Source organism: Aptenodytes patagonicus, chromosome Z, assembly GCF_965638725.1.
Source record: "Aptenodytes patagonicus chromosome Z, bAptPat1.pri.cur, whole genome shotgun sequence".
NCBI lineage: Eukaryota > Metazoa > Chordata > Aves > Sphenisciformes > Spheniscidae > Aptenodytes > Aptenodytes patagonicus.
In genome coordinates this window covers 41634453-41658656 of record NC_134982.1, presented here as the reverse complement: position 1 = coordinate 41658656, position 24204 = coordinate 41634453, and the positions used below count along the sequence as shown (strand labels likewise).

The 24204-nt window shown below is 40.8% G+C and overlaps 1 protein-coding gene across 2 annotated transcripts in view; it reads right to left on the bottom strand.

The window, feature by feature from the left end:
• Positions 1-13533: 13533 nt before the first annotated feature.
• Positions 13534-24204, bottom strand: part of CEMIP2 (cell migration inducing hyaluronidase 2) — a 54082-nt gene continuing 43411 nt past the window's right edge. For both annotated transcript variants that reach the window (XM_076362112.1, XM_076362111.1), the window contains exons 18-24: positions 22546-22754; positions 21832-22017; positions 20114-20333; positions 19418-19516; positions 17456-17604; positions 16589-16695; positions 13534-15830 (exon numbers count right to left, since the gene is read on the bottom strand). In XM_076362112.1, the coding sequence (XP_076218227.1) occupies positions 15634-15830; positions 16589-16695; positions 17456-17604; positions 19418-19516; positions 20114-20333; positions 21832-22017; positions 22546-22754 (1167 nt within the window). In that variant the 3' untranslated portion in view covers positions 13534-15633. The remainder of the gene's footprint in view (positions 15831-16588; positions 16696-17455; positions 17605-19417; positions 19517-20113; positions 20334-21831; positions 22018-22545; positions 22755-24204) is intronic.

Below are 24204 nucleotides of genomic sequence, written 5' to 3'. Positions count from 1 at the left end.
ACATTTTTTCCCCAAAATCTCCATTCAAGAGGTATTTACTTGATGCAGAGCTATGTGACAGAAAAGTTTAGTTTCAGGAAAGGAAGTTTCCTTATCAATATGATATGTGATAAATGAGGATTGAGCTAAACAGAGAAAAACTTCCTGCATGAACTAGGGGATGAAGTCAGAGTTTGGACATAAAAGCTTTCATATAGTTTTCTCCCATGTAAGAGATAATTTCATGAATCTGATGATACTTCAACTTGAGCAAATGAGGGCCCAAAAGAGCAGCTGTAGTGCATGCTGCATGTGAGCACTGAGAGCCAAAGTTACCGCCAGGATCCTGCAAGTATTTGTATCTTTGAAGATCTATCCATTTGCATCCATTTTTACTCTGTCTTGTGGACAGTATCTCAGTAGCTGAACAGTACCTCTTGCCTGCAGAATATAACACGTTTAAAAATATTTGTATTGTAGTAACTACCTGTCTAACAGTTCTCTCCTGGTAAAAGCAACCATCAAAACACTTGCTGCAATATAAAACCAGCAATTGCGAAGCAAGAACGCCTAATTGAGAAATAGGGTTGTTACAAAGCAGCACATACCAAAATGGATGCCTTTTCCACAGAAAGGCTTTTTCAAAATGCCATCACTTCATCAGATCCTGGTAGTACTAAACAGGGTCACTGGAACAGGCTCCCCAGGGAAGTGGTCACAGCACCAAGCCTGTCAGAGTTCAAGGAGCCTCTGGACAGCGCTCTTAGTCATATGGTTTAGTTTTAGGTAGTCCTGCAAGGAGCAGGGAGTTGGACTTATGGGTCCCTTCCAACCTGAGATGTTCTATGATTCTATGATTCTATGTGAATATGCCTGGACATCTTCATGCCACCAGCATTGCAGGGTAATAAAGCTAGATCTTGAGGTAAACATAATTTGCTGCTCTTGGCTCTAAACTGTGTTTGAGCACGTTTATAATACAGTGTTGCCTGCTGGGTTAAACATGTGCTTAGATTGTAAACTAGTGGGTTTGAAGGACATACTTTTGTAAGCAGCCGCTGTTGGGCTGACTCAAGATTTTACTCTCCTTACCATGTCACTTTTTTCAGGTCAAAGTGTCCAAGCCTCAGCAGAGAGAAGAGTCTTCTCTTTAACCGGTGTCCATATTCAACAAATTTTCATAAAGCCTTGATTGCCTTGTACCCCGCTTAGACTAAGAGAAGCAAACCTCTGCTTGGAGAATTAAATCACATTAAATCACAACATCCAAGGCCTGCAAACATTTGCTAGTATCTCATCTTTCAGAAAACAGGTATGCAATTTTCAGCTAGCTCCCTTTATATTACGCAATGAAATGTATGTGTTGTCATCCAGAGAGTTTCTAATAGCTAGACTTGGTGTGTGTACACAGCAGCAGATGTTACAAAAATCTGTTATCAAAAATACTGCTGAATGGGCTTACCAAAAATCTGCAGAACTGTATTAAATATTGGAAGAAGGAGAAGGGGGAGACCAGAAAGAAATCAGCAAGAATTGTAGATTTGTGCACAAATTATAACGAGAAACCACAGCCAATGTTAAGTGTGAGGGGGAATCACTTTCACAGCTATCAGATCTAAATTAGGCAAAATAAATAATCACAATTTAATAACACCCTTGTACCACTTTTAAATCAAAACCTAGCCATGATCACAGAGTCTGCCATATTTTTAAAGGGAAGAACATTAAGCCCTGAAGGAGCCATTTAAACCGTTTGCAAGGAAAGAATCAAATAGAACTGATGGTTTAAATGAATTAGTATATTCAGAGTCATCAGCATAGTTAGTGTAATTGATATGGACACTGGGAGAGACACTGCCTCTGCAGGAGGAGTATGTAAGGAAATGAAGAGAGGGGGCAGAGGAAAGGAGCTGATGGGGAACAAATGATGGACCGGATCATCTTTCTCTTTCCTGACATCCCCACTGCAGTCTCCTTGACCTCTCTTCTGCCCCCTGGGCGCTCACTGCTCCTTCGTCTGCCAATGGCCATGGCAGAAGCGTGCCACAAGCATGCGGCTGAGGGGGAGTCTCATGGGTATCTGCTCGGACACGGAGCGCTCCTGCCCCGGGGGCACCTGGACACCCTGCTCTGGCCCTGGGAGAGCCAGCTCCACTGCCAGCCCCAGTTGCCCATGGCTGCTGAGTTTATCCCAGCTCCTGCTTGCAGACCCCCAACCACTCCTGCAGGCAATGGGGCCACCCAATCTTGCGCATGTGTTTACAGTGTCTCCAGCACCTGCTCTGCAAAATAGCGGCTGATCTTCACTGTTGTCCCCCTCTCAGACCACCTCTTCCTCTCAGACACACCTCCGTGAAATGCCATTACACCAAACTCAGTTTTTTCTGCAGTCTGCTGAAGCCTGACAGGGCATGGCTGTGCTTTCGTGTGTGTAATTTGCAATTTAACCCACAAGAAATGCGAAGTAATGATCTTACATGACCAAAATGCTATTTACACTGGCAGACTGGAGTTCTAACTCATTTCTGTTGCAATGGATTTGCTACAAATTATTAGAACTCAAGTGAAAAATTTTTTTTTTTTGAGAAATGCACAGATATAAATGACAACTTTCCTACATAAATTCCATCTTCACATGAAGGGAAGGGTTTATGCCAGTCATGCCATGGTTTGTTCTCATCACTGTGGACATCACCTGTTCCTTTTCACGCCAGTACAGGTGCCCAGTGTGTCTCTTTTCCTCCTTCTCCTTACCATAATGTTAAATCATTTAAAACTTTCTTAAAAAGTTAAACATTTAACCTTGTTTTCCATGCCTTCCATTTTACACAGGTGGAGGTGGCAAGTAAAAGGCAGTGTAGTAGGTAGGATTTCTTTGTATATTTCACAAGACAAAAAACAATTAAAAAAGTAAATGGCAGCTATATTGTAAGTGTTCAGTGTACAGAGGCGAGACTGCTTTCTTTGGAACCAGCATTACCTGCAGACTCACAACAAGACACAACAGAGAGGCTTTTGAACATGATGGGAATCGCATCATTTAGAATCACGAACCAACGCTGGGGTCAGTATGGTTTTTGAAGTTGCTTCATTTTGCCATCCTGGCCAGAGTGGCCACAGAGGTTATTGCTGGGGGGCAGTGGGGGACTGTACCAGGCAAATGGAGCCACGCAGTGAAACCCACCCACACCCAGCAGCAAGGGTGGTAACATGTCAAATGAAAAACAGAAGTAAAAAACAAGGCATTGTTCACACATTGTCACAGAGCATCCCTGTTAGCTTCGGCTGTCATGTTTACCCCAACATCAAAGACATAGAAAAGGTCAGAGAAATTGAACTGCTGCAACTCTTCCTGTGGGTGCAGGGGGTGGAACAGGAGCAATAATTACCTAGAGGTCACTGTTGTGTGGCATATGGCTTGTACGTGCAGGTAGATCTGTTATTTAATACGTTGTGAAGAAATAGTTGTCTCATTAGAGGGATCCTGCTGGCAGCTTCCAGTAGGACAGCCTGTCAACAAGGTGGTGGGCAATTTTGCCACAAACTTTTGGCTACAAACAATGCATAACTATTGTGCTTGTCAGGTATGTTGCATGCCCATGGGGCTAGAAATAACTCTTAGGACATTCAGACATTTGGCTCCAGCAAGGCAGGACTCTACCATGTTGTCCACAGGAAAGTCCCCTTCTTGTATTACCGGTTTCCAGCATTGGCATTAGATGCCTGTAAACTACAAGGAGCCTCACATTCCCAGAGGTCTTTTGGCACAAGCAGCGTATAAATGGATCACAACCAACACCAGCTGGTCAACTATACAGAGAGGGCCACAGGTTACAGAAAATAATAGGTGTCTAGTATCACAGCACCTCTTAGTACCCGGGATTATAATCCTGCAGTCTAAAGCACAAGTGACTGGTGCTCATATTTCTGCTTTGCAAAACCAGCATGTTTAATCGCAGAGAGGGAGGGAAAGAAGAAGGTCACTCTTAGAAAAGAAATTGGTTTTCCTCAGACATATGCTACCATCAAAACCAAATGGAGATACCTTGAATAAGCTTTCCTGGCTGGGGAGCTCAAAGCAACCATTGTACCTCCTGCCAAGTTATGTATGATCTGTGAGGAATACAAATATCACCTTTGGATAAAATAGAAGCTGAAAGTTTTGGATATAATCCAGTCAATGCAGAAAATTTAAAGGGTGGGGTTACTAGTATTAGTCTACTTTCTTTATCCTGACCTCATCTTTTCATTGTTTATAGCTACAAATATACACACCTGAAAGAATGACTGTTTTATCTTTTAGGGAATATAATCAGCTACCTAAACTGCCTCACATGAAAGATCCCTTTCTATTACTACCCATTTACTGGCATTTTCTGTTTAACAGCTAAACAAATTGAAACAGTAAAAGTGCAACTGGCAGCAACGCCTTTGCTTACTATTCACACAGGAGTTGTTCAGATCACACCATTTGACAAAGTGGGGACAGCCTTGCAGCCAGCTCCGCAACACCAGAGACACAGTGGTTGGTATACCTTTTGTTAGAGCAAGGGTACACTGCTGGCTTGCAGTGGGCAATGCTAATGGCCTCACCGCACCACAGGGCACCATCTCGCACTACGTTTGCTGCTTGTACCTGCACCTTCCATTGTAGTTGTGAGACGCTCATCACTAAATGCTCCACAGCACAGCAAGCTGGCGTAACGCCAGACGTCCCAGCCTGGCGGGGCGACGGGAGGCAGATACCCTCTTCCTCCTTTTTTCCTCACTTCTTAGTTGTTTCAGCAAATTCCTAGTGCCTACCTACTCGCTTTGCGGTCGAGACTCAAAACAAGCCTCAGAAGCCAATGTGCTGGTGCCGAAATGCAAGAACTGAGCCCAAAAGGAAGCCAGGGTCTGGCTAAGGCTTGCAGCATGGGCTCAGCTCCCAGAGGAAAGCGGGGATGCCAGTCTTACGGTCTGTCCTGGCCTCCCCCAGGTTTAATTGCAGCGGAGGTGGGTTTGGTGCTTTTGCCCTTTGTGGGTGATAATGCACAGAATAGCAGGTTGTGCTTCAGTGACTTATACACATCAGTGATGTCTGGGAGTTTTGAAGGGGGTTTTTTGTTATCCTCTGATATAGTAGCTGCTGTAAAGTGTTTGTTAAAATGCCTATACGAGGGGTTATACTGTGGGAAACTATGTTACTCTAGAGGAAAGAAGTCCAAGCCTTTATTTAGCTAATTTTCCCCTACAGAAAAGAGATTTTTTTTTTTAACATATTAATTCCATGAAGTGTTTTTTCTCACTTGCTTCCAGTCTTTTAGCCACGAAGATGAGGCAGTGATTAAAATGGAGAGTAAGTAAATCCTGCATATATAACCCTGTGATTTAAGGACTGATGCTGAGGAAAAATGGTATAAATTTTTTCCATGTTCAAGTTGCCCAATTAACAGATTGAGTTCTAAGTAAGGTCACAGTGCCCTCTGCTGAAATATGAAGACCTACATGAAAAAATAAACAATGTTAGGAAAAAACCAAACTGGCATAAGAATAACATAATTCCTATTCAACATATAAATGATAAAAATAGTTTTGAAATGCTATTTGGGACCTTAGGCTTTCCCTTTACAGCAATGTAGTTGGGAACCATTTTGATTCCAATGTTGTTGTTCTGCTATATGTAAACTGTGCAGCATGGCTCATGACAAAAACCTCAGAAAGCATTGCTGACGTTACTGATGCAGACATAAACGCTAGTGGAAACATCTTTCCCTTACATAGATAGAGGAAAGAAACAGTAAACTGGTGGCAGTCTTTAAAAATAGGCAGTAGAAAGTCTGAAAACTTCATTTTTATCGATGTTCTTGAGATTATATCTGTACTGAGTTAATGTTTAATCTCGCCTTCCATTGGAAGAAGAAGGGTTAATAATGTGTCATTTTGCTGACTGCCTTTTTTCTTGATGGGTGTGGGAAACCATGATGACTATGAACATGAGAGAGAACATCTAATGGATGTTTAAGGCTGAACTAATGTCGACTAATGAGCTTTAGACATTTGACATCCGGAGAAAAACTGATCTGGGAGGAAGCACTCTGGAACAGGCAAGGAAGAAAGGACTCGGATGACAGAGGTGGAAACAGCCCCTTCTGATATGCCCTGCCAGGAAATGCATGGGGCCTGAGCCCCTGCATAGTATTTAAAGAAGATACGTAGGCACTAGGTTAGGAATAAACAACTCCATAGGGTCTGCTATGGCATTTTTTGAGCAGGCTGCTATTGCAATTATCAGCTGACACCAAATATCCCAATGCAGTTGCTGTCCTCTGTCTCCATCTGTACCTTTCAATCTGATACTGAAAGACTGAAGCTATCTTTATTGCCATGCAGATCTGCTCTTTAGAGTCTACAGATTAATAGTCGTTACTTTGGTGGAAGCATAGCTTTAAAAGAAAAAAATCTAGCTAGCAAAGAAAACTAGACTCCTACCTCCCAACCGAGTTAAATTTCTCCAATGCATTGTTGCCCTATTTTATTCAAGAGGCAACACCTCATGAGGTTTTGTTGTTGTGTTTTTAATTACAATGTAAAATGGCAAGAGAGCTATGGCAGATCTATCTGAGAACATCTTTGCTGGTTGATTAAACCACGATCCTCAGCCATGCTGGGAGACAGCCTCAGATTTGACTCAACAGCCTACTCACAGTTTTTGTTTGAAGATGGACATCTGTTGGAGATTTTCAGTGGGGAACATCTGGAATTTAATGCTCAAGATGGAGTGGAAGCTGAGAGGCAAGAAAAATCTCTTCTTCAGTAATTTGTGTTGTCTCTTTTAATCCTTCCTTCATTTCCCCAGTGCTCCCACCCAAGATACTCTTTCATCTGTGCTCACAACAACCCACGCTTTGAGTTTCTTAACACGAAGCTCGGCAGATAACTCCAACTAAGGTCACCCAGAGGTTATTCTAATTCCCTCCATCGAGATTTCAATTTAGAGGCTCACATTAACCCATTAATTAAAGTGACCCCCTTTTTATTATAGCGGCTTCACCTTAATCAGTTAATGTGATGGCAAGCCTTTCTTTGTTGCTTTGCCTGGCAGGGAGATCTTGTTAAGAGGATGCAATATCTGCTGGACAGGCGCCAAGTACTAAAGCAATACGAGATCCCTGCCATTTGGCACTGCCTCTTCTGGGTCCAAGCACATTGGAGCTGCAAACACCCCAGCAAGTGACTGCTCCTCCCAGATTGGCTCCTGTTGGCTCACTGTTACAGGCTGTAGCTGAGACACACCAAAAACACCTTTTGCAAATAAGTGCAAGCCTCCCAGGGTTTGACAAACCCTGTAGTAGTTAATGCTTCTAAAAGGCTCAAGAAAAGTTGTGCTTCAAGAAGCCTCACTCCAAAATGTTTCACTTCAGAAATATTTGGCTACAGATTCTCTTTTATTTCTGGGCTGCTCAGCCACCTTTCTCTCACTGGCTGCTGGCTCCAGCCGGGCAGGTGTGACACCTCTGCCTCTCTTGTGGGAGCTTGTGTATGTTCCTCTGAGTGCGAGACCACAATATGCACGGGAGGGCGTTTTCTGCATCTGTTGGCAGTGCTTGTAAAATCAGTAGGGGTAGGTTTTGGTTTTGCACATCATAGCGCTTCTTGCTTCATGAGCATTAGCTAACTGGAGGTACGAAAATGTAACTTCCTTCAGTTGAAGCACTCTATATATAGCCTCATGCTCATCTTCTCTTGAACAATTTCCTTCATAAGAGAACTTCCCTTTTTCTGGTAATATCTCAGGGAAATTTATTTTGATAGCAAATATATTCAGTTGCCTGCATTTGTGTAGTTGCCTGGTACCTTTTGATCCAAGTATCTGTTAGGATGAGAGCATGCATTACTCCATCTGAATCAGAGGTGACAACTGCATTGAAAGCTGGAGTAATTGCTTCTCTGCAGCTCTGCAATAAATTATGCTGTCGCATGACAGAGGAAGGAAATCAGTAGCTGCTGTACTTGTTTTGTTTGCTCTGCCACTGCCTTGGCCTCATACACTCTGTTCCCTGGCCCCTTTTACGGAAGAGCTGTTTCCTGCACAGGAACCCATTCCTGTTTGTGACATACTTTATCCGAAAAAGAAAAATCATACCAGCATTTACAGACATTTCTTTCCTAAACTCGTCCTCTTCCATGATGAATCAGCTCTCTTTCTGGGTATTCTGTGATCCCTCCACATTTTCTCTGGGACAGTCTCTACACACCCAGTGAAGGAAATTTTCTGGATGAGCTTTGGCTACTTGACTGGAAATTAAACTATTTATACATGTAATTACTGCCTTGGATTTCAAAGCCAGTCATGAAGATCTGGGTACCCCATTCCTAACACATTCTGTATGTACATGTGGACTGCATTTTCTTGGTACCAGTATAATTGGCTTCCCATCTTTCAAAAAGATGTACAATTGTATCCATGCAACTTACCTGTCTCGCATGAAAGCGAAGCCATACTACTGCAATTGTATCAATGCTAGGGAAGATGCAGACAAATCTGCAAAGTCAGTGAACACACACAAAACCCACGCTCATCCCTACCCACTGTTACATTGGGAAAGTGTTTTGTTGGGTTTTTTGGTCTCAAAAATCTCACTGATGGCTCTTCTGCATGTAGCTGGGTTCATTAATTGTATAAGAAGGAGCTTTACAGATCCAATATAAGAATTTGGTTTGCAAGAAGTAGAAGATAAAACAAGAGTTAACAGACTGCAAAAAGAAAAGCAGAATTAAACACTCTCTTTGGATACAAATTGCCAAATTACTTCTGCAAAAATTCGCATAAGCAAAAAATGACACATGTTCAAACAGTTGTTCTTATGACCTTAAGCTTATGTAGCTGATTATTCACAGGTTAAGCATTTATGGGATGACAACTTTAAAAAATTACAAAGATTTCAAGGGTAATGACTGTCTTTAGAGATCAAGGATTTGCCTGCACCTATATTGGTGTGTCTCTTCCTAATGGGAAATGTCATCTCACTTTGTACTTTCACATTGCAGGTAAATTCTAGCAAATGGCTTGTCTCTGTTCAACTTTATTACTTTTGCATAACATTTCTGAGAATCTGCAATGAAGATGTAATAAAAGACACAGTGTTTGAGTCTGTTAAGTGCTTGATCAGAATTTGGTAAACTATAGATGTGGGTTCACATATTGGTTTTAGTGTATGTATATCCACCCATGAGAGGGAAAACATGATTTTGACTCAGACTTAAAACACACTGTGCTCCTAACAGAGCATTTTCTTCCCTATTAAGCTCTGTGTTGAGACTTTGTGTACTGGGGCCCTCCAGCAACAACCTTCCTTAACAACTTCAGTATAGATTCCTGGCAATTTGCAGGTATTAGATCCTGAACACAGGCTTTCACAGGCAAAGAGGGGAACTGTTTGCAGACAAAAATATTTTTGTAATTTTAGGATCTACTTATTAGTACAGTTATTTACCCACTCACTTATTAAACACATATAAATCTATAAACAGCAGTTCACTTAAGACCCTGGTTTACTATTTGTATAATCAGTAACTGCTAGGCATATACTTATTAGCGTGAACTTAATTTATTAGCTTCATTTTAGAAAGTGGCTTGTATGTCACTTTTAACAATGATGTCATGGAGTTTGTGTAGGACTGCCCCGGGAGGGGGCGGGAGGGAAGAGTGCACAATGACTTAAGTGTGAAAGTAATGAAGCTGAAGTATCATAAGAAAAAAAACCAGCCAATTATTCCTATAAAGAGTGGATATCAACATTTCTAAGCTTCATATTGGTACTCATTCTAATTCTATACTCTGGAGCATGAAGTGTTTGATCTGGTTCATTCAACATGATAGCTATGGAAGAATTCAAACCCACCCTGACTCCCAAATTACAAAGGGCCTGTTTAATGCTCAGCAAGCAACACTGCACACAAAAATAGGCAGTGGAGATCAACATTTTTACACAAGTTCTGTGCTGTTAATTCCTTCAGTTTGACATGGGCAGTGTCCCCACATCTGATGCTTATTTGCAAAAGATATTTCCATGCATCTATCTGATCTTGAACCTGTTGCTACAACCTGAGTCATGGGGACAAGAGAATTTATTGGAAGAAGTGTATATTGGGTAATAGATATTAAGAGAGACATTACATTTTGAAACTCAAGTCAGGCTGAGTAGACTAAAAGGGTGGGAAAACAGGAGAACTCCAACCCACTCCCCAAGATGCTTTGGAAATAGAGTTAATGGAGAAGAAGGATAGACGGTCTCTCAGAAAAATCCAAAGGCAGCAAAACATTGGGAATATCAGAAATAGAAAATTCTACGGGAACAAGTTACTTAACCAGAGCAGCATACCAGCCCTTACGGACTGAGAGGGAAGTGGTGAGGAGAACCCTGTCCCTATAAAGCCAAAGAAGAAAGGTGTGTATGGCTTATAGGGAAAAAGAGACTGCAAACAAATTTTTCTTGAACCCTCATTTGTTTTCTTCCATGTCCAACTATTAAAGCCTGACATGAGCCCTTATTTTACATTTGTCTGCTAGCTAGCAGAAGGAACCCAATGGCAATTGTGCATGCTGCTATGATTCATGTGAGTATACATACTCGTATCTTCTAAGACTTTGCATTTCACTGTTGCAAAGGACAGAAAGATCTGATATCAATATAGGAATATTAAAAAGAAAAATTTAACCTAGAACAAGCTGCCATATGGAAATTTATATTACTCTATTAAAAAAACTATTAAAAAGCAGAAATGTACAACATATACTACTGAGTGATGCTCATCATAGAATCATTTCTCAGAAATAGAAATAATATGAGACCACAGATAACTGTGGTGTTGTCTGCTATTACTGAGAACATGTGCCAGTCATTTGCACCAGAGATGGAAGAAAACTATTAGGTCATAGTTCACACCCTGCAGATGGAGTAAACCATCTTCTGCTGAAGAACCTCACAGATATTAAAAAGATGACACGTCATCATCTGAGATCCATCCCTAAAAGCTACCAATTACACAAAACACACCCTGAACCGATCCTAGTGTATTTGTTGAAAATGTCACTGGAAACGCTGCACAGGAAAGAGAGAGTTGTATTTCTAACTGTTTGTAGCAGTTCTAGTATAGCATTATTACTTATAAACTTGCACACACACAAAAATAATCCTGAAATATCACTTTGTTTTTATGTTCTGTTTAGAATAAATTATATATAAAGACATGCCATTGCATGTTCTAAGAACATTTCCTCAGAAAAAAATTATAGATCAGGATATTCAGCTGTTACCACATTCAACTTGGACAAAGATGAAACAAAGAATTTGCCTCCCAGGCATGACAATTAAGTCTGCTTTGTACTTTTAAATACAATAGAAATCAGAAAAGTGAAAAAATTTGCCTTTAAGGACAAAGTTTATACAGACCGATTACTTTGAAATTTCTCTGTGATCTGACCAAGCCAATTTCTCACTAGTACACCAAATGTGACAACCACAAACCTTTCAAGAAAAGCACAAGTCTCTCTGAATTTTTTCAGTATGGGTTAAGGGAAGGACACAAAAGCAGGCACAAGATGACATATCAGAAAAGGCTAGGCTGATCTCAGGAGATCCCCAGATTGCTTTCTCCCGAAATTGTTCCTATTGTATCCAAAACCTATTTATTTTTCAGAGTTTCATCACATAAAAAAGGAGAGGTGGACTTCTAGGATTTGCCGGTCCCATCATTCCCAGTCATGCAAGTCAATGGTCAGGCAAGCTTTTTTTTAGCAAGTTGCAATTGTTAATGCAATTTAATATGCAAAATTGCAGTACTCCCAGACCATATAATTTAAAAGCTCATAAATTCTCTCAAGCCAAAGGTGGCCTTATATACTTCAATACTGAGTATTATTTTAGAATTTTAACTAGCACGACACAGTGAAAAAAGAAGGCATTAGAACAGAAAAATATGCTTGTGAACTCTAGGAAAGGACAGAACCTTCCTGTAAGACCTAGAACAAGTGGTGGAGAAGTAATTACCGGGAAAAGCTCACATAAATGCAATTTTGGAAGTTACTGCTTTTCTTTGCATTTCATAGATGTTTGGACACTAGGATGACACCAGGATCACCTTAAACAAATATAGCCATGACATACCCTTTTGACCTTCATTGACCACTGTACCATATGATACAGCTATCATCAAACCCGGTAGACTGGGCTTTTCAGTCAGAGCTGGGTGACTGTCCTCAGATGTATATCCTTCCTACATAATGTGAAAAGGAGTTGAGGGGAAGCAGAAGAAATCACAGGACTTGCCCCAAACAGGAAAACTTAACTTCTGACCCAGGACATGAAAATATCTGGGCCCTCAGCTGTCACTGCAGACCCATGAAAAGCAGAATTAAGTCTATCTTTTCCTAAAGCATGTCCTTGCCATCACCCCGGCTCTCAAGGGATGGGGCTCCAGCCCCCCATATAGTGGATTTTCAGTGGTGCCTTTGGCCAGAGAGAATGCCTTATCCATAGCACACTTAATCTGATCCCTGCTCCAAGTAGTTTATTTATTCTTTTGTTGTTGTTTTTAAAACATTGTAACAATTACAAAATAAAATGGAAAAACCACCTGTGGAGCAAGAACATGAGCCCAGATGTGCCTTAAAAAGCTTTACATTAGGGCTTTAAACTCACCTTCCTTTCTCTAGCCTGGTGAGTTTTTAAGTTCTTTACTGCAGAATGGCACCATTTGAGTAAGGAATGGAAATCAATCTATTTGTATACAAAGCCTGACCATGAAGAGGCAATTACAATGCCTTTTGGACTGGGTTTGGGGCAGAGATGCCTCATTTTTAAGATCTCACCAAGTTTCAGGCATGAGGTGAAAAGTGTGTGACTCAGCCCTTGCAGGCTGTGGCAGCTGGTGCGCTTGGAAAAGAGAGGCTAGGTACATCGGTAATTTTAACTGCACACAGCCACAGCGGCACCCGCGCTGGCAGCCACCTCTGGAGATGGCCCAGGACACTACATGTCTCAAAAGCAGGGTCAGCTACAGCTACTCCTCCACAGACGAAGACTCCACAGCCTCTCTGGCAATCAGTTCCAGTGCTTGACCACCTGCTCAGTATAAGTTTTCCTTCTGTTTGTGTAGAATTGCCTCCATTTCAATGTGTGCCCACTGCCTTTTGTCCTGTGCCACTGGGCACCATTGAGAATAGTCTGGCTCCATCTTTACTCCCCCACCAGGTAGTTACAGACATGGATAAGATGCCCTGGAGTAGGTAGCAATACTGCACTGGCCCCCACCAAACTGAAATGACTCTACATTCAGTTAGCAGCTCAGACAGACTTTAAGATGACAGACTTTGGAGACAGGCCCATAATTTCAGTCACCATTAAGTGTCTCCTTTCCCAGTATTCCCAACTTGTCTCTGAATGAAGAGTAGGATACGCTCCATGAACTTCACAGGTCCATTGGTGTTTGGAATAAAATAATCTATAGTATTCATACAACACACATTACAAAGTTACTTGATACAAGAACAGAAGAGACCCAAGATTTTATTGCCTTGTCAGATGTAAAAATTTATTTTTTATGCTATTTATCAAGTGTTTAAATTTACACAAAAGACAACACTTCAACTTCAGGTCCAATAGTCCATCAGTAAGCCCTACATCAGAACACCCTTGACACTTGCAAGTACAATTTTTTACAAGATGGCTTAGAACAGCAGAATCTCATAAATAATGGCCAACTTCACAAGCCTGAAGGTCACTACCTCATCGGTATTTCTCTGCTAAGCATGACCCACAGAACAGCGGAAGTCTTAAAGCCATTTTAATCCCCAATCACTATCACTACTGCACTCAGAGCATTTAAATCACATTGCCCTGCATTAGTAACACCAAACATTATAGCTAGTCTTAAAGATTTACCACATCTCCCCCTAACAAAACATCCTTTTTTTTTTTTAACATTATAAGAGAACTGTGCATCAAAACAACTGCAAAATACACAATCATCCATTTGGCTTGGTTTTACAATAAAAATAACATCAGTCATCTATTTGTTAACTTCATCTCTTGTGTTGTGCTCCTTTCTCCTTCCCTCTCACTTAGGAAACCACACTAGACCAGGCAGTTTAATTGTAGCACTGAGGTAGCATATTTTAATTGAACAGAATAATAGGTCTGCTACTGTGCCTCCTCTCCTTTAAAGCACAAAAAAAATCCCCACAGTTTTTCAACTTCTTTGGAGAAGACAGGCATATAGTTCATTTCCAACAGCCACTCCATTTTGAATTCAAAGCACAAAGCATCTCTGAATGGTAGATACATTATACCAGCTAGAATGAATGAGAACATATACAAGAAGAAGGAACTATGTCAGTTTTATTAGAACTATGGTTACATTTTAGCCCTATGACACCTATTGTTCCCTATTATGAAATACATCTTTACAGTCTCTGAAATTTAATTTCAAAGACTAGGATCCTGAAAAAGGGCAGCTGTGCCTTAGTTCTTCTAAATGATTTTCACACTATCTGCAGAAAGGGTCAAATAATTGCAACAAAACCAAAAGAAATCAAACGGACCTAATATAAAATCAATAGGAATTAGCAACATGAGTATATTAAAAGAATTGAAGTTAATTGAAGGCAAAAGATATAACATGCCTGAATGAACTGAGAGCACTTTCCATTCACTTAAAAGCTAGAGCTGGGATAGCCTTAAAGAAAAAAAAAAACCAAAAACAAAAAAAAACAAAAACCAAAAATCACTGCAAGAGCAGAAGCTTAGTTTCATAACAAATTGAGAGTAACAATATCTGAGCTTTGCCCTTCTGGCTAAAAGCTTTAAAAGAAAAAGCTGAAGTCAAGCTGTACCCAAGACTGCAGCCTTAACACCCAGGCTGTTTACTGAAGTAACTCTTACAGGCACCTGTATATTTAGGGGTGAATAGTAAACAGTGACCCCAAAAACCAGCGGTCATTTTCTGCTCTGTATGCCATGCTGGTACACATAGCCTTGTTAAACTCTGTTGCACGGTACACAATCCTCACCCAGCCCTAGGCTGAATCTTTGAATCCCCCCTCTCCATCTTTTACACAGCAAAGCAAAAATTTTACTGCAGTTAAACCCCCTTGAGTCAGCTGCATGCATGAGGGAAATTGGTTTTTAACACCTTGGAAAGCAGATTGAGAATATAACTGAGCTGACTGCTAAATAAACCCTCAGGAAAACATCTAAACAGCTGAGGGAAAATGCGTAAGTTATAATGACCAATTCAAGCTGTTTATGGAGACTTTAACATTAATCTTTCAAGTAGTTCAAGATGCACTCCAACACCTGTTATCAAAAATTAAAGGCTTTTATGAACACCCTCTTACATACAAAAGGAGTATTAAACAGAAGGAACTTGTTTACAGTAAATACAAACATCTGAAAAATCTCTGAAACCTGTTTATACAAATACTAATAAATTCTTTAATATTTTGTACAACTAGAAGGTGCACAGATTGGCATTCAAGCGGTCAATGCTGGCAAACAACTGTCAGACAATAACATGATTTACTTGGATAACAATATAGTTTAAAATGCCATAAATTAAAAAATAAGTTAGTTCACATTTTTTTTTCCCCAGCTTTTATGTACATCTTAGTCTTTAATGAGATCGTGTAGCCTTCTTCAGAAGCTCGAGGTCTTTCCGTCGGCTTTTAATTGCTCTGGCACAGCCATACTCTTCCAGTTGTAAAGGGATATACTTTTCTATCTGAACGAGCCCATGCCCAGCAGGACCGGTAAACAGCTTAATCCAGGATGGCTTAAAGTTTCCTCTGAAGCCCAGAAAGGCCAGGCTTCCTGTGACAAAAACAGCTCCGTGTTACCCAAACAGCCAAGCCCGTCCAAGCACAACACAGCACCGGTTGGGAAGGGAATGGCATGCTCCTCTGAAATTCTCCCCCCCCGATTATTCAGGACATTAATCCACTCTCAGCTTCACATGCACCTCGCAAGGAAATACTGACTTGCAATTTCCTTTTTCAATATTCAGTATTAGATACTCTGAAACCTTAATTTGAAAACACAGCTATCGGGACAGTTATAAAACCTGCTTTCTCAGACAAGACTTGTGCCAGGGCCCTGAATGGACTAGAGCTACCCCACGTGGCCTATACAGTGATCAGCCCTCAAAATACCAACAGCTTCTCATCTCTGTCTTCAAATTTTGTTAGAACAGGAAATACTAGCCTGGCACAGGAGAGTGTTTAAAAATAGATTCGCTGGGTGAGGCACAAAATACAGGCTTCAGGAAAAAAGCCTGGGGCTCTTTTTCTGTAATCCACAGGCACAAAGAACTGCTAGTCACTTCTCTGCTTGCAACAAGCTTCACACAACACCCTTTAGGGCAACAGGAAGGGTTTTCTGCCCCATCTGCTGCAGGGCTGCCCCCCACCCCCCCCAACAAGGGCTGAAACGCAGCAGCCCACTCCAGTGCAAACTGGCAACCATCCTCCCCCAGCTGCATCCTTTTCACACACCCCGTGAGAAACCCACCGTGCCAACATAAACACACAGACCAAGGTGGTGTCAAAGAAATGTGCAAAATTTCCACCAACCGTTGCTCTGAAGATAAGGCGGTTTGGCTGTCCCCAGGGACATTAAGGCTTCTGATAAATTATTAGGAATTGCTACATCACCTCTTGTGCTCAGTAGAACGATAGACCTGCAGCAGAAACAGTGCAGAGATGGCAGCTGTTATAAACACAAAGTTTTCTTAATGCTCTGCTACATGTTTTTACAGCTAGCTGGCCTCATAGTCCACTTGCTTAAAAGTACTCATGCCATGTCATTTCATGACATGGAAATAGTCAACCCTCTCTGCAAGCAGTACCTAGAAAAGCCCCCACCTAGAATTTTTTTTTTTTTAAAAACACTTTAAATTTTTTTAAATTTAGCTTCAAAATCATTGGAAAGTGTTATTTAAATATAGTTTAATAATTTGTATCAAAAATCAAGCTTAGATATTGATCCAAAATTAGACTATGAGAATGCTGATTTTTCTGACACTTTTTAACTTTCTTTAATGATAAGCAACTTTTTTCCTAGATAGGGAGAGAACAGTATGATATCTTGTCACATAGTTATTGTCAGTGTCCTAGGTGACCTTATTAAACAAAAAATTATTCTTGTTTTAAGCAAAGAAGTGTTATTACATGATGACTAGTTAAAAAAAAGATCTTTTTGAAGTGAAAGACAAGCAACACTGGAAAACTGTAAGTGTTCAAAATTTGAGTTGCTTTGTTTTCTCAAATAAGGCTAAATTGTCTGTTAAAATGCTCCTATGTTTCTTCTTTCCCCTCAACTTAGATACATGTTTTGCTCACTTTCAGTGCTCCTGTATAGACATCATTATTTAAATCCTCATTAGAGAGCAGAGCTACAGCTTACAGGACATACTGGAAATAAATGGTCATTACACATACCTTTGTGGAATTCCAGATTTTAAATATCCACCTACACGCTTAATGTCTAATCCAGAAAATATTTTGTTTCCCGACACTGTGCCAATGCAGGCATCAACTACAACAATAAGTATACCATTATCCTTGAAGGAAAACATAGTGTCATTGACCTGAATGGGAGGAGAAAAAGAGAAAAGAACTTTTTCTTTCTTTCTTAAAGTTCACATGAATTCAACAGCGATTCTAGTGCACTCAGTGTTAATCTTCCTCTAGTTTAGACACAGTGGTGTACTAATTTCCTTACAAATACTTGCTTCTCTCTAGCATCTCTTCATTTTTCCCCTTGGGGGGAGGCTTTCAGTGGGACTTCAGAAATTGCATGGGAGCCTTCAGTCCCTGGCTTCTACAGGGAGACCATACATTTCAGGTGACTTACTACCTGCCTTGGTCATTTCTCGTGCTCCAGGAAGCTAAAATTCAGATACTGAACCACCTGGACTTCTTGGTAATAGTTGAGATAATCTGTCTCTGCAGCAGCCCAGTTTCTTCCTACGGCATGGTCTTACTGCTTTGGATACAGCACACATATTCCCGTAGAAGTTTGCAGCTGCTAAGGTTACGCTGCTCACGTGCCATTTGTCTGTCTAAATAACTCAAGAGTTTTAATATTTCAACCAAGCTAACTGTGCTGGTTTTGGCTGGGACAGAGTTAATTTTCTTCATAGTAGCTAGCATGGGGCTATGTTTTGGATTTGTGCTGAACACAGCATTGATAACACAGGGATGTTTTCATTACTGCTGAGCAGTGCTGACACAGCGTCAACGTCTTTTCTGCTTCTCACACCACCCTACCAGCGAGTAGGCTCAAGTGCACAAGAAGCTGGGAGGGGACACAGCCGGGACAGCTGACCCCAACTGACCACAGGGATATTCCACACCATATGATGTCAGGCTCAGCAACAAAAAAACTGGGGGAAGAAGGAAGTGGGGGGCATTCAGAGTGATAGCGTTTGTCTTCCCAAGTAACCGTCACGCGTGATGGAGCCCTGCTTTCCTGGAGATGGCTGAACACCTGCCTGCCGATGGGAAGCAGTGAATGAATTCCATGTTTTGCTTTGCTTGCGTGCATGGCTTTTGCTTTACCTATTAAACTGTCTTTATCTCGACCCACAAGTTTTCTCACTTTTACTCTTCTGATTCTCTCCCCCACCCCATGGGGGGGGAGTGAGTGCGTGGCTGTGTGGGGCTTTGTTCCTGGCTGGGGTTAAACCACGACACTATTGCACCGACATTACAGAATGTAAGCCACATACAGACTTTAAGCTTTATGGTGTAAGGGTGTCTGCAAATGCTATTTCAGCACCACGTGCAAGTTTCCTTCACATCCGAATAGAAAAAGTAAACCAATGGTTTACTTTTACTAAAAGTAAACCATTTTTTATACAATATCATATCACTAGGCTTATCAGGACCACATCAGAACAAATACAGAAATCTCTATGGATCCTTTAGTAATTGCAATTTTGAAGGAGTTTAGCAAAGCTTAATGGCTTGAATGACTCATCTCATTAACTCACCAATCTGTTAGCACAACAACATGGATTTAACTAACAGGTTGTTTGGTTTTGTTTTGGTTGTGGGGGTTTTTTGTTGTTGTTGGTTTTTTTTTCCCCCCCAAAAGCAGCCATCAATAAGTGTACATTCATCCAGATTTCAACATGAATCTGAAGATTTTAAACTCTCCCTTACTGGTACAATTTTTTCTCCAGCAGGAAAGGATTCAAATACAAAATGGAGCTCTGGAGCCTCATTTTCTGAGGTTCAAACATCAGCTTTTTGACTGTTTGATTTTTAAACTATGAACCAACACTTTTCAATCAAGTGAAGAAAAGTGAGGTCAGCATTATGTGCAGCTGTACAACTGTTGTAATACAAACTGCTGAAAAGAAGGATAGTTAGAAGAAAACCATAAAGAATACTTACAGAAATAAATGCTTGCTGACCTCTGCTTAACTCTTTTTTACCAGATGAATTAATCTGCACAAGGAGGTAGTTTTTGTGAGGATCACTGGTGAATACCATCTGGATATCAAATGAAACACATTAAGTACACATATCCATGTGTCTTCAACACTTTATCATGCCAGACAGTTTACAACAGACCGCCCATGCTCCAAAGCAAATGCCTCCATTTGTCAGTGGCATTATTTATGGTGCTAGCAATGCTAATAAATATCATGATGTATAGTGTAACCCATTTTGTTCCTTACTTTCAGTATTTTTCTCAGCTTGTATAGCTAAAACGGATAATGCAATTTCAAGTTCATGCTAATAAGCAAAGATCCAAAAAAGAAGAGAGAAGGTTGGCCAATAGCATATAGATCTCTGCAGCAAAGCTATCCCACATGGAGTACAGACAATACTGTAGTACAAGACATCAGATGCCCCTTCTCTGTAGCACTCTGAGTGACAGGTGAAGCAGTATTGTTCAAAAAACAAAAACTGAAACCTTTGTGCTACAAGGGACTCCCTGCCTTCTAGCGTACAGATTAACAACATGACCATCGCAAACCAGTAGGTGCAGTATTCTGTGCTGAAAGACTGAAATTCTGCCTGAAAGCGAGTAGACAGCAACACCAACTATACAGTTCATGAAAGTTTTTGCTTATTTTATTTTACCTGAGTTGTGCCGCATTTTGTACATGGTACAGTAGTTTTTACCGGCATCCGCTTTATGATGGTTGGTCCTTGGTAGTACTTTGGGTAAGCTTTTGCCATGCAGTTACTGATCCCTTTTGTTGAATCTTTGGTCACAATCTTGATCCTTTCACATCCCTGAGATGAGCAATAACTGTGACCATCCCTATTATATTTGGCTTGAAGAAATAAAAACAGTAATCTACACAAAAGGGGGAAAAACAATCTAGATCAATTGCTGGAAAGATAAGCATTTATGTTACTTCGATAGAATCATAGAATCATTGAGGTTGGAAAAGACCTCTAAGATCATCGAGTCCAACCGTTGACCCAACACCACCATGCCCACTAAACCATGTCCCTAAGCGCCTCATCTACACGTCTTTTAAAAACCTCCAGGGATGGGGACTCCACCACTTCCCTGGGCAGCCTGTTCCAATGTTTCACCACTCTTTCAGTAAAGAAATTTTTCCTTACATCCAATCTAAACCTCCCCTGCCGCAACTTGAGGCCATTTCCTCTCGTCCTATCGCTTGTTACTTCGATAGAATCATAGAAACCTTATGTTAACCTCATGTTAAACCTTAACAGCTGTATTTCATGATTTTCAGAAGCAGAGAAACCACAGTATTCCCTTCTGCACCATTGTTCAAACTTTTTCAAAATATTTACAGTTTACTAGAGTTAGGAAGTCTCTACTGACATATCTAAAATTCCCAACAATTAAAGGAGACATCATTATGAATGCATATGCTTTGAAAAGAACAGCCACTCCTCAAATTGGTGACTTGCAGGAAACAAAAACCAAACTGCAGAGCATAAATGTTTTCTTTGACCATAGATCTTTGCAGATACCCAGCAGTAACTGTTTGGATATTCAGCTTCACCCACCAGCACTAGACAATGTAATTGTACTGTTGCAAATGCCTGGAAATGCAATTTAGGGGGTAGTGGTCATTAATGTTCACAGTACACAGAGACCAGTAATTCTTCTATTATATATTTGACTGTTATCACTGTAGCTTTTAGGCAAAAGAAATGTAAATGTCTTTTCAAAAGCTACATTCATCTGCATATTTACTACAGGCAAAGTAGCAGATAAGGGAACAAAATAAAATAAGAGAACAAATTATAAAGATTAACATTTGCAAAACACAGAAGTGATATATGTAGGGCTTATTTTACTCAAAGTTGACCATCTTAAATCTCTCAGAAGGATCTCGGTGGCCTCTGTCAGAAGTACTTTTGAAAGAGAGACTAGGACTCTTAAGTACTTTCAAGAAGGCTGAAAACGGATTAGGATTTTCAGAAATACATTCTTAAAATGTTCTTGGAATAAAAACTTCTTGGAAATTTCTAGAATTTTCAGTTTAACAAGAAAGCACAAGTTTTCTTTGAAGACTTAGTAGTTACTTCCTGAAAGACACTGCTCTGCAGCACACCAGGTACCACATTTTTGCAGGCATGGGGTAGGAAATATCTGTGGCAACTGTAGTGCTCTTGGAAAAGTATTTCAGTGACAACCACTGTGTTTTGGAGATTCAAAGTCACGTAAAGTATTCTTTCAAATAGGCTTTGGGCTCCTTCACAACAGCTTTCCTCTTATGCCGGTGTCTCAATCAGTTGCTTTTAACACTACCAAACTGGACATTTTAAGGTTAAACAACATCTTCCAATAGGGTCAAGTTACAAGTAGTTACCCAGTACTGTTGTCAAAGTAAAACTTCTTGTCTGATTGATTCTTTTCGAGCTCCATCATTGAAGATACAGGCATGTAGCGCTCTACCTTGCTTGACAGAGCAGATGACCGCCTTTGAAAGGTTTCCAATACTATAACAAAATCTGTATTTGGTTGATAACAAAGACCAACACGGATCCAGTCATTCCTGAAAACAAAATAAAAGGTATGATTCACCATAAGAACAGTTTAATGACAATATGCAAACAGATCACTCAAAAAACAAGTAACAGGAACACAAAAAGCTCCCAAAACCTCAACCAGAAGATCTTTCTTCCCCTGTCTACACAAAGTGTTTCATTAAATGTTATAGTAACTTTGGTACTCTCAGGATATATTTGATTTTATACTTTAGACATTTAAATAAGTTTATTTGAGAACAAAATCAAGTATGCTAAATTATTCAACTCCAATTCTGCTCAAGTTCACTATTTGCACATTTTCTTCTCCAAAGGATTTTCCTTAAAGACACTGTACTGGATGAAAGTTTAACTTTAGGTGCAGGTCTATTGCTTAATCTCTTGCTTTTCACACTTTAGTATTTGTAATTATGGAAAAAAAACCAACCCAAGATGCAGTCTTACTGACGGTTGCAAACTCTCACCCATGCTAATTCTGCAGGACATTACTTCACTATTGCCTTATGGATCAATGACATGAAAGAAAGTAAACATACTTGTTGAAGTTAATGAGATAAAGATAGGTGACGTTTGGAGCTTTTCCATTCCAATGTATTGTGTAGCCCTTTTGGAGCATCACTACTGGTTGGTATTGTTGAAAGACAGCTCTCTGATTAATACCTCGAAGAACCATGGGATTGGCTGGGTACTCATCTCGTACGATAGTCATGGAAAGATTCTGTCCATTCCAGGTTTGGACATAAACCTATACGATATTAAGGAGGATGAAAAGAAGGAAAATTGGACACTGTGCAAAAGGAAATGAAATAATGAAGAATAATCAGTACATTATTAGCCAAAATGCTGCAATTCGATGTTCAGAGTTTTACAATACACAAATAGCTCCTGAAGAAGAGCCCTACTTGAAAATCTATTGTAGATTTTGCCCATTTTACAGATGAAAAAAGGGGACAGAGAGGGAAAACCAAAAAAAAATAGAATCAGCTATGGTACTTGGCCAAACCCATATAAAACAGGAACCAGAATGGGAATCAAACCTATGTGAGATTTGTATTCAGAAGGTGGTATTTAACATCTCCATTTAAAAAAGTAAAAAAAAAAAAAAAAAAAAGAAGAAATAAAGAGCGCCTTAAAACCCACTCTGTGAAAAAGAGACAGACAGAACTCCGTAACAAGAACGGGCGGGGAAGACGACCGGCCTGGCTGAACGGGAAGCTCTTGCTGGGACTCAGGAAAAAAAGGAGAGTTTACCACCTGCGGAAGAAGGGGCAGGCGACTCAAGAAGAGTACAGGGATCTTGTTAGGTCGTGCAGAGAAGAAATGAGAAAGGCAAAAGCCCAGCTAGAACACAATCTGGCCGCTGTCGTTAGAGACAACAAAAAAAGTTTTTACAAATATATTAATGACAAGAAAAGAGCCAAGGAGAACCTCCATCCTTTGTTGGATGCGGCGGGGGAACATTGTCACCGAGGATGAGGAAAAGGCTGAGGTACTTAATGCCTTCTTTGCCTCAGTCTTTAACAGGCAGACCAGTTATCCTCAGGGTACTCAGCCCCCTGAGATGGAAGACAGGGACGGCGAGCAGGATGAACCCCCCATAATGCAAGAGGAAGCAGTTAATGACCTGCTATGCCACCTGGATGCTCACAAGTCTATGGGGCCGGATGGGATCCACCCGAGAGTGCTGAGGGAGCTGGTGAAGGAGCTTGCCAAGCCACTCTCCATCACTTATCAGCAGTCCTGGTTAACAGGGGAGGTCCCGGACAACTGGAGGCTTGCCAGTGTGACGCCCATCTACAAGAAGGGACAGAAGGAGGATCCAGGGAACTACGGGCCTGTCAGCCTGACCTTGGTGCCAGGGAAGATTATGGAGCGGTTCATCTTGAGGGTGCTCACAAGGCATGTGCGGGACAACCAGGGGATCAGGCCCAGCCAGCACAGGTTCATGAGAGGCAGGTCTTGCTTGACCAACCTGATCTCCTTCTATGACCAGATGACCCACCTAGTGGATGAGGGAAAGGCTGTGGATGTGGTCTACCTGGACTTCAGTAAGGCCTTTGACACTGTCTCCCACAGCATTCTCCTAGAGAAGATGGTGGCTCACGGCTTAACAGGTGTACTCTTCGCTGGGTAAAACACTGGCTGGACGGCCGGGCCCAGAGAGTTGTGGTGAATGGAGTTCAATCCAGTTGGCA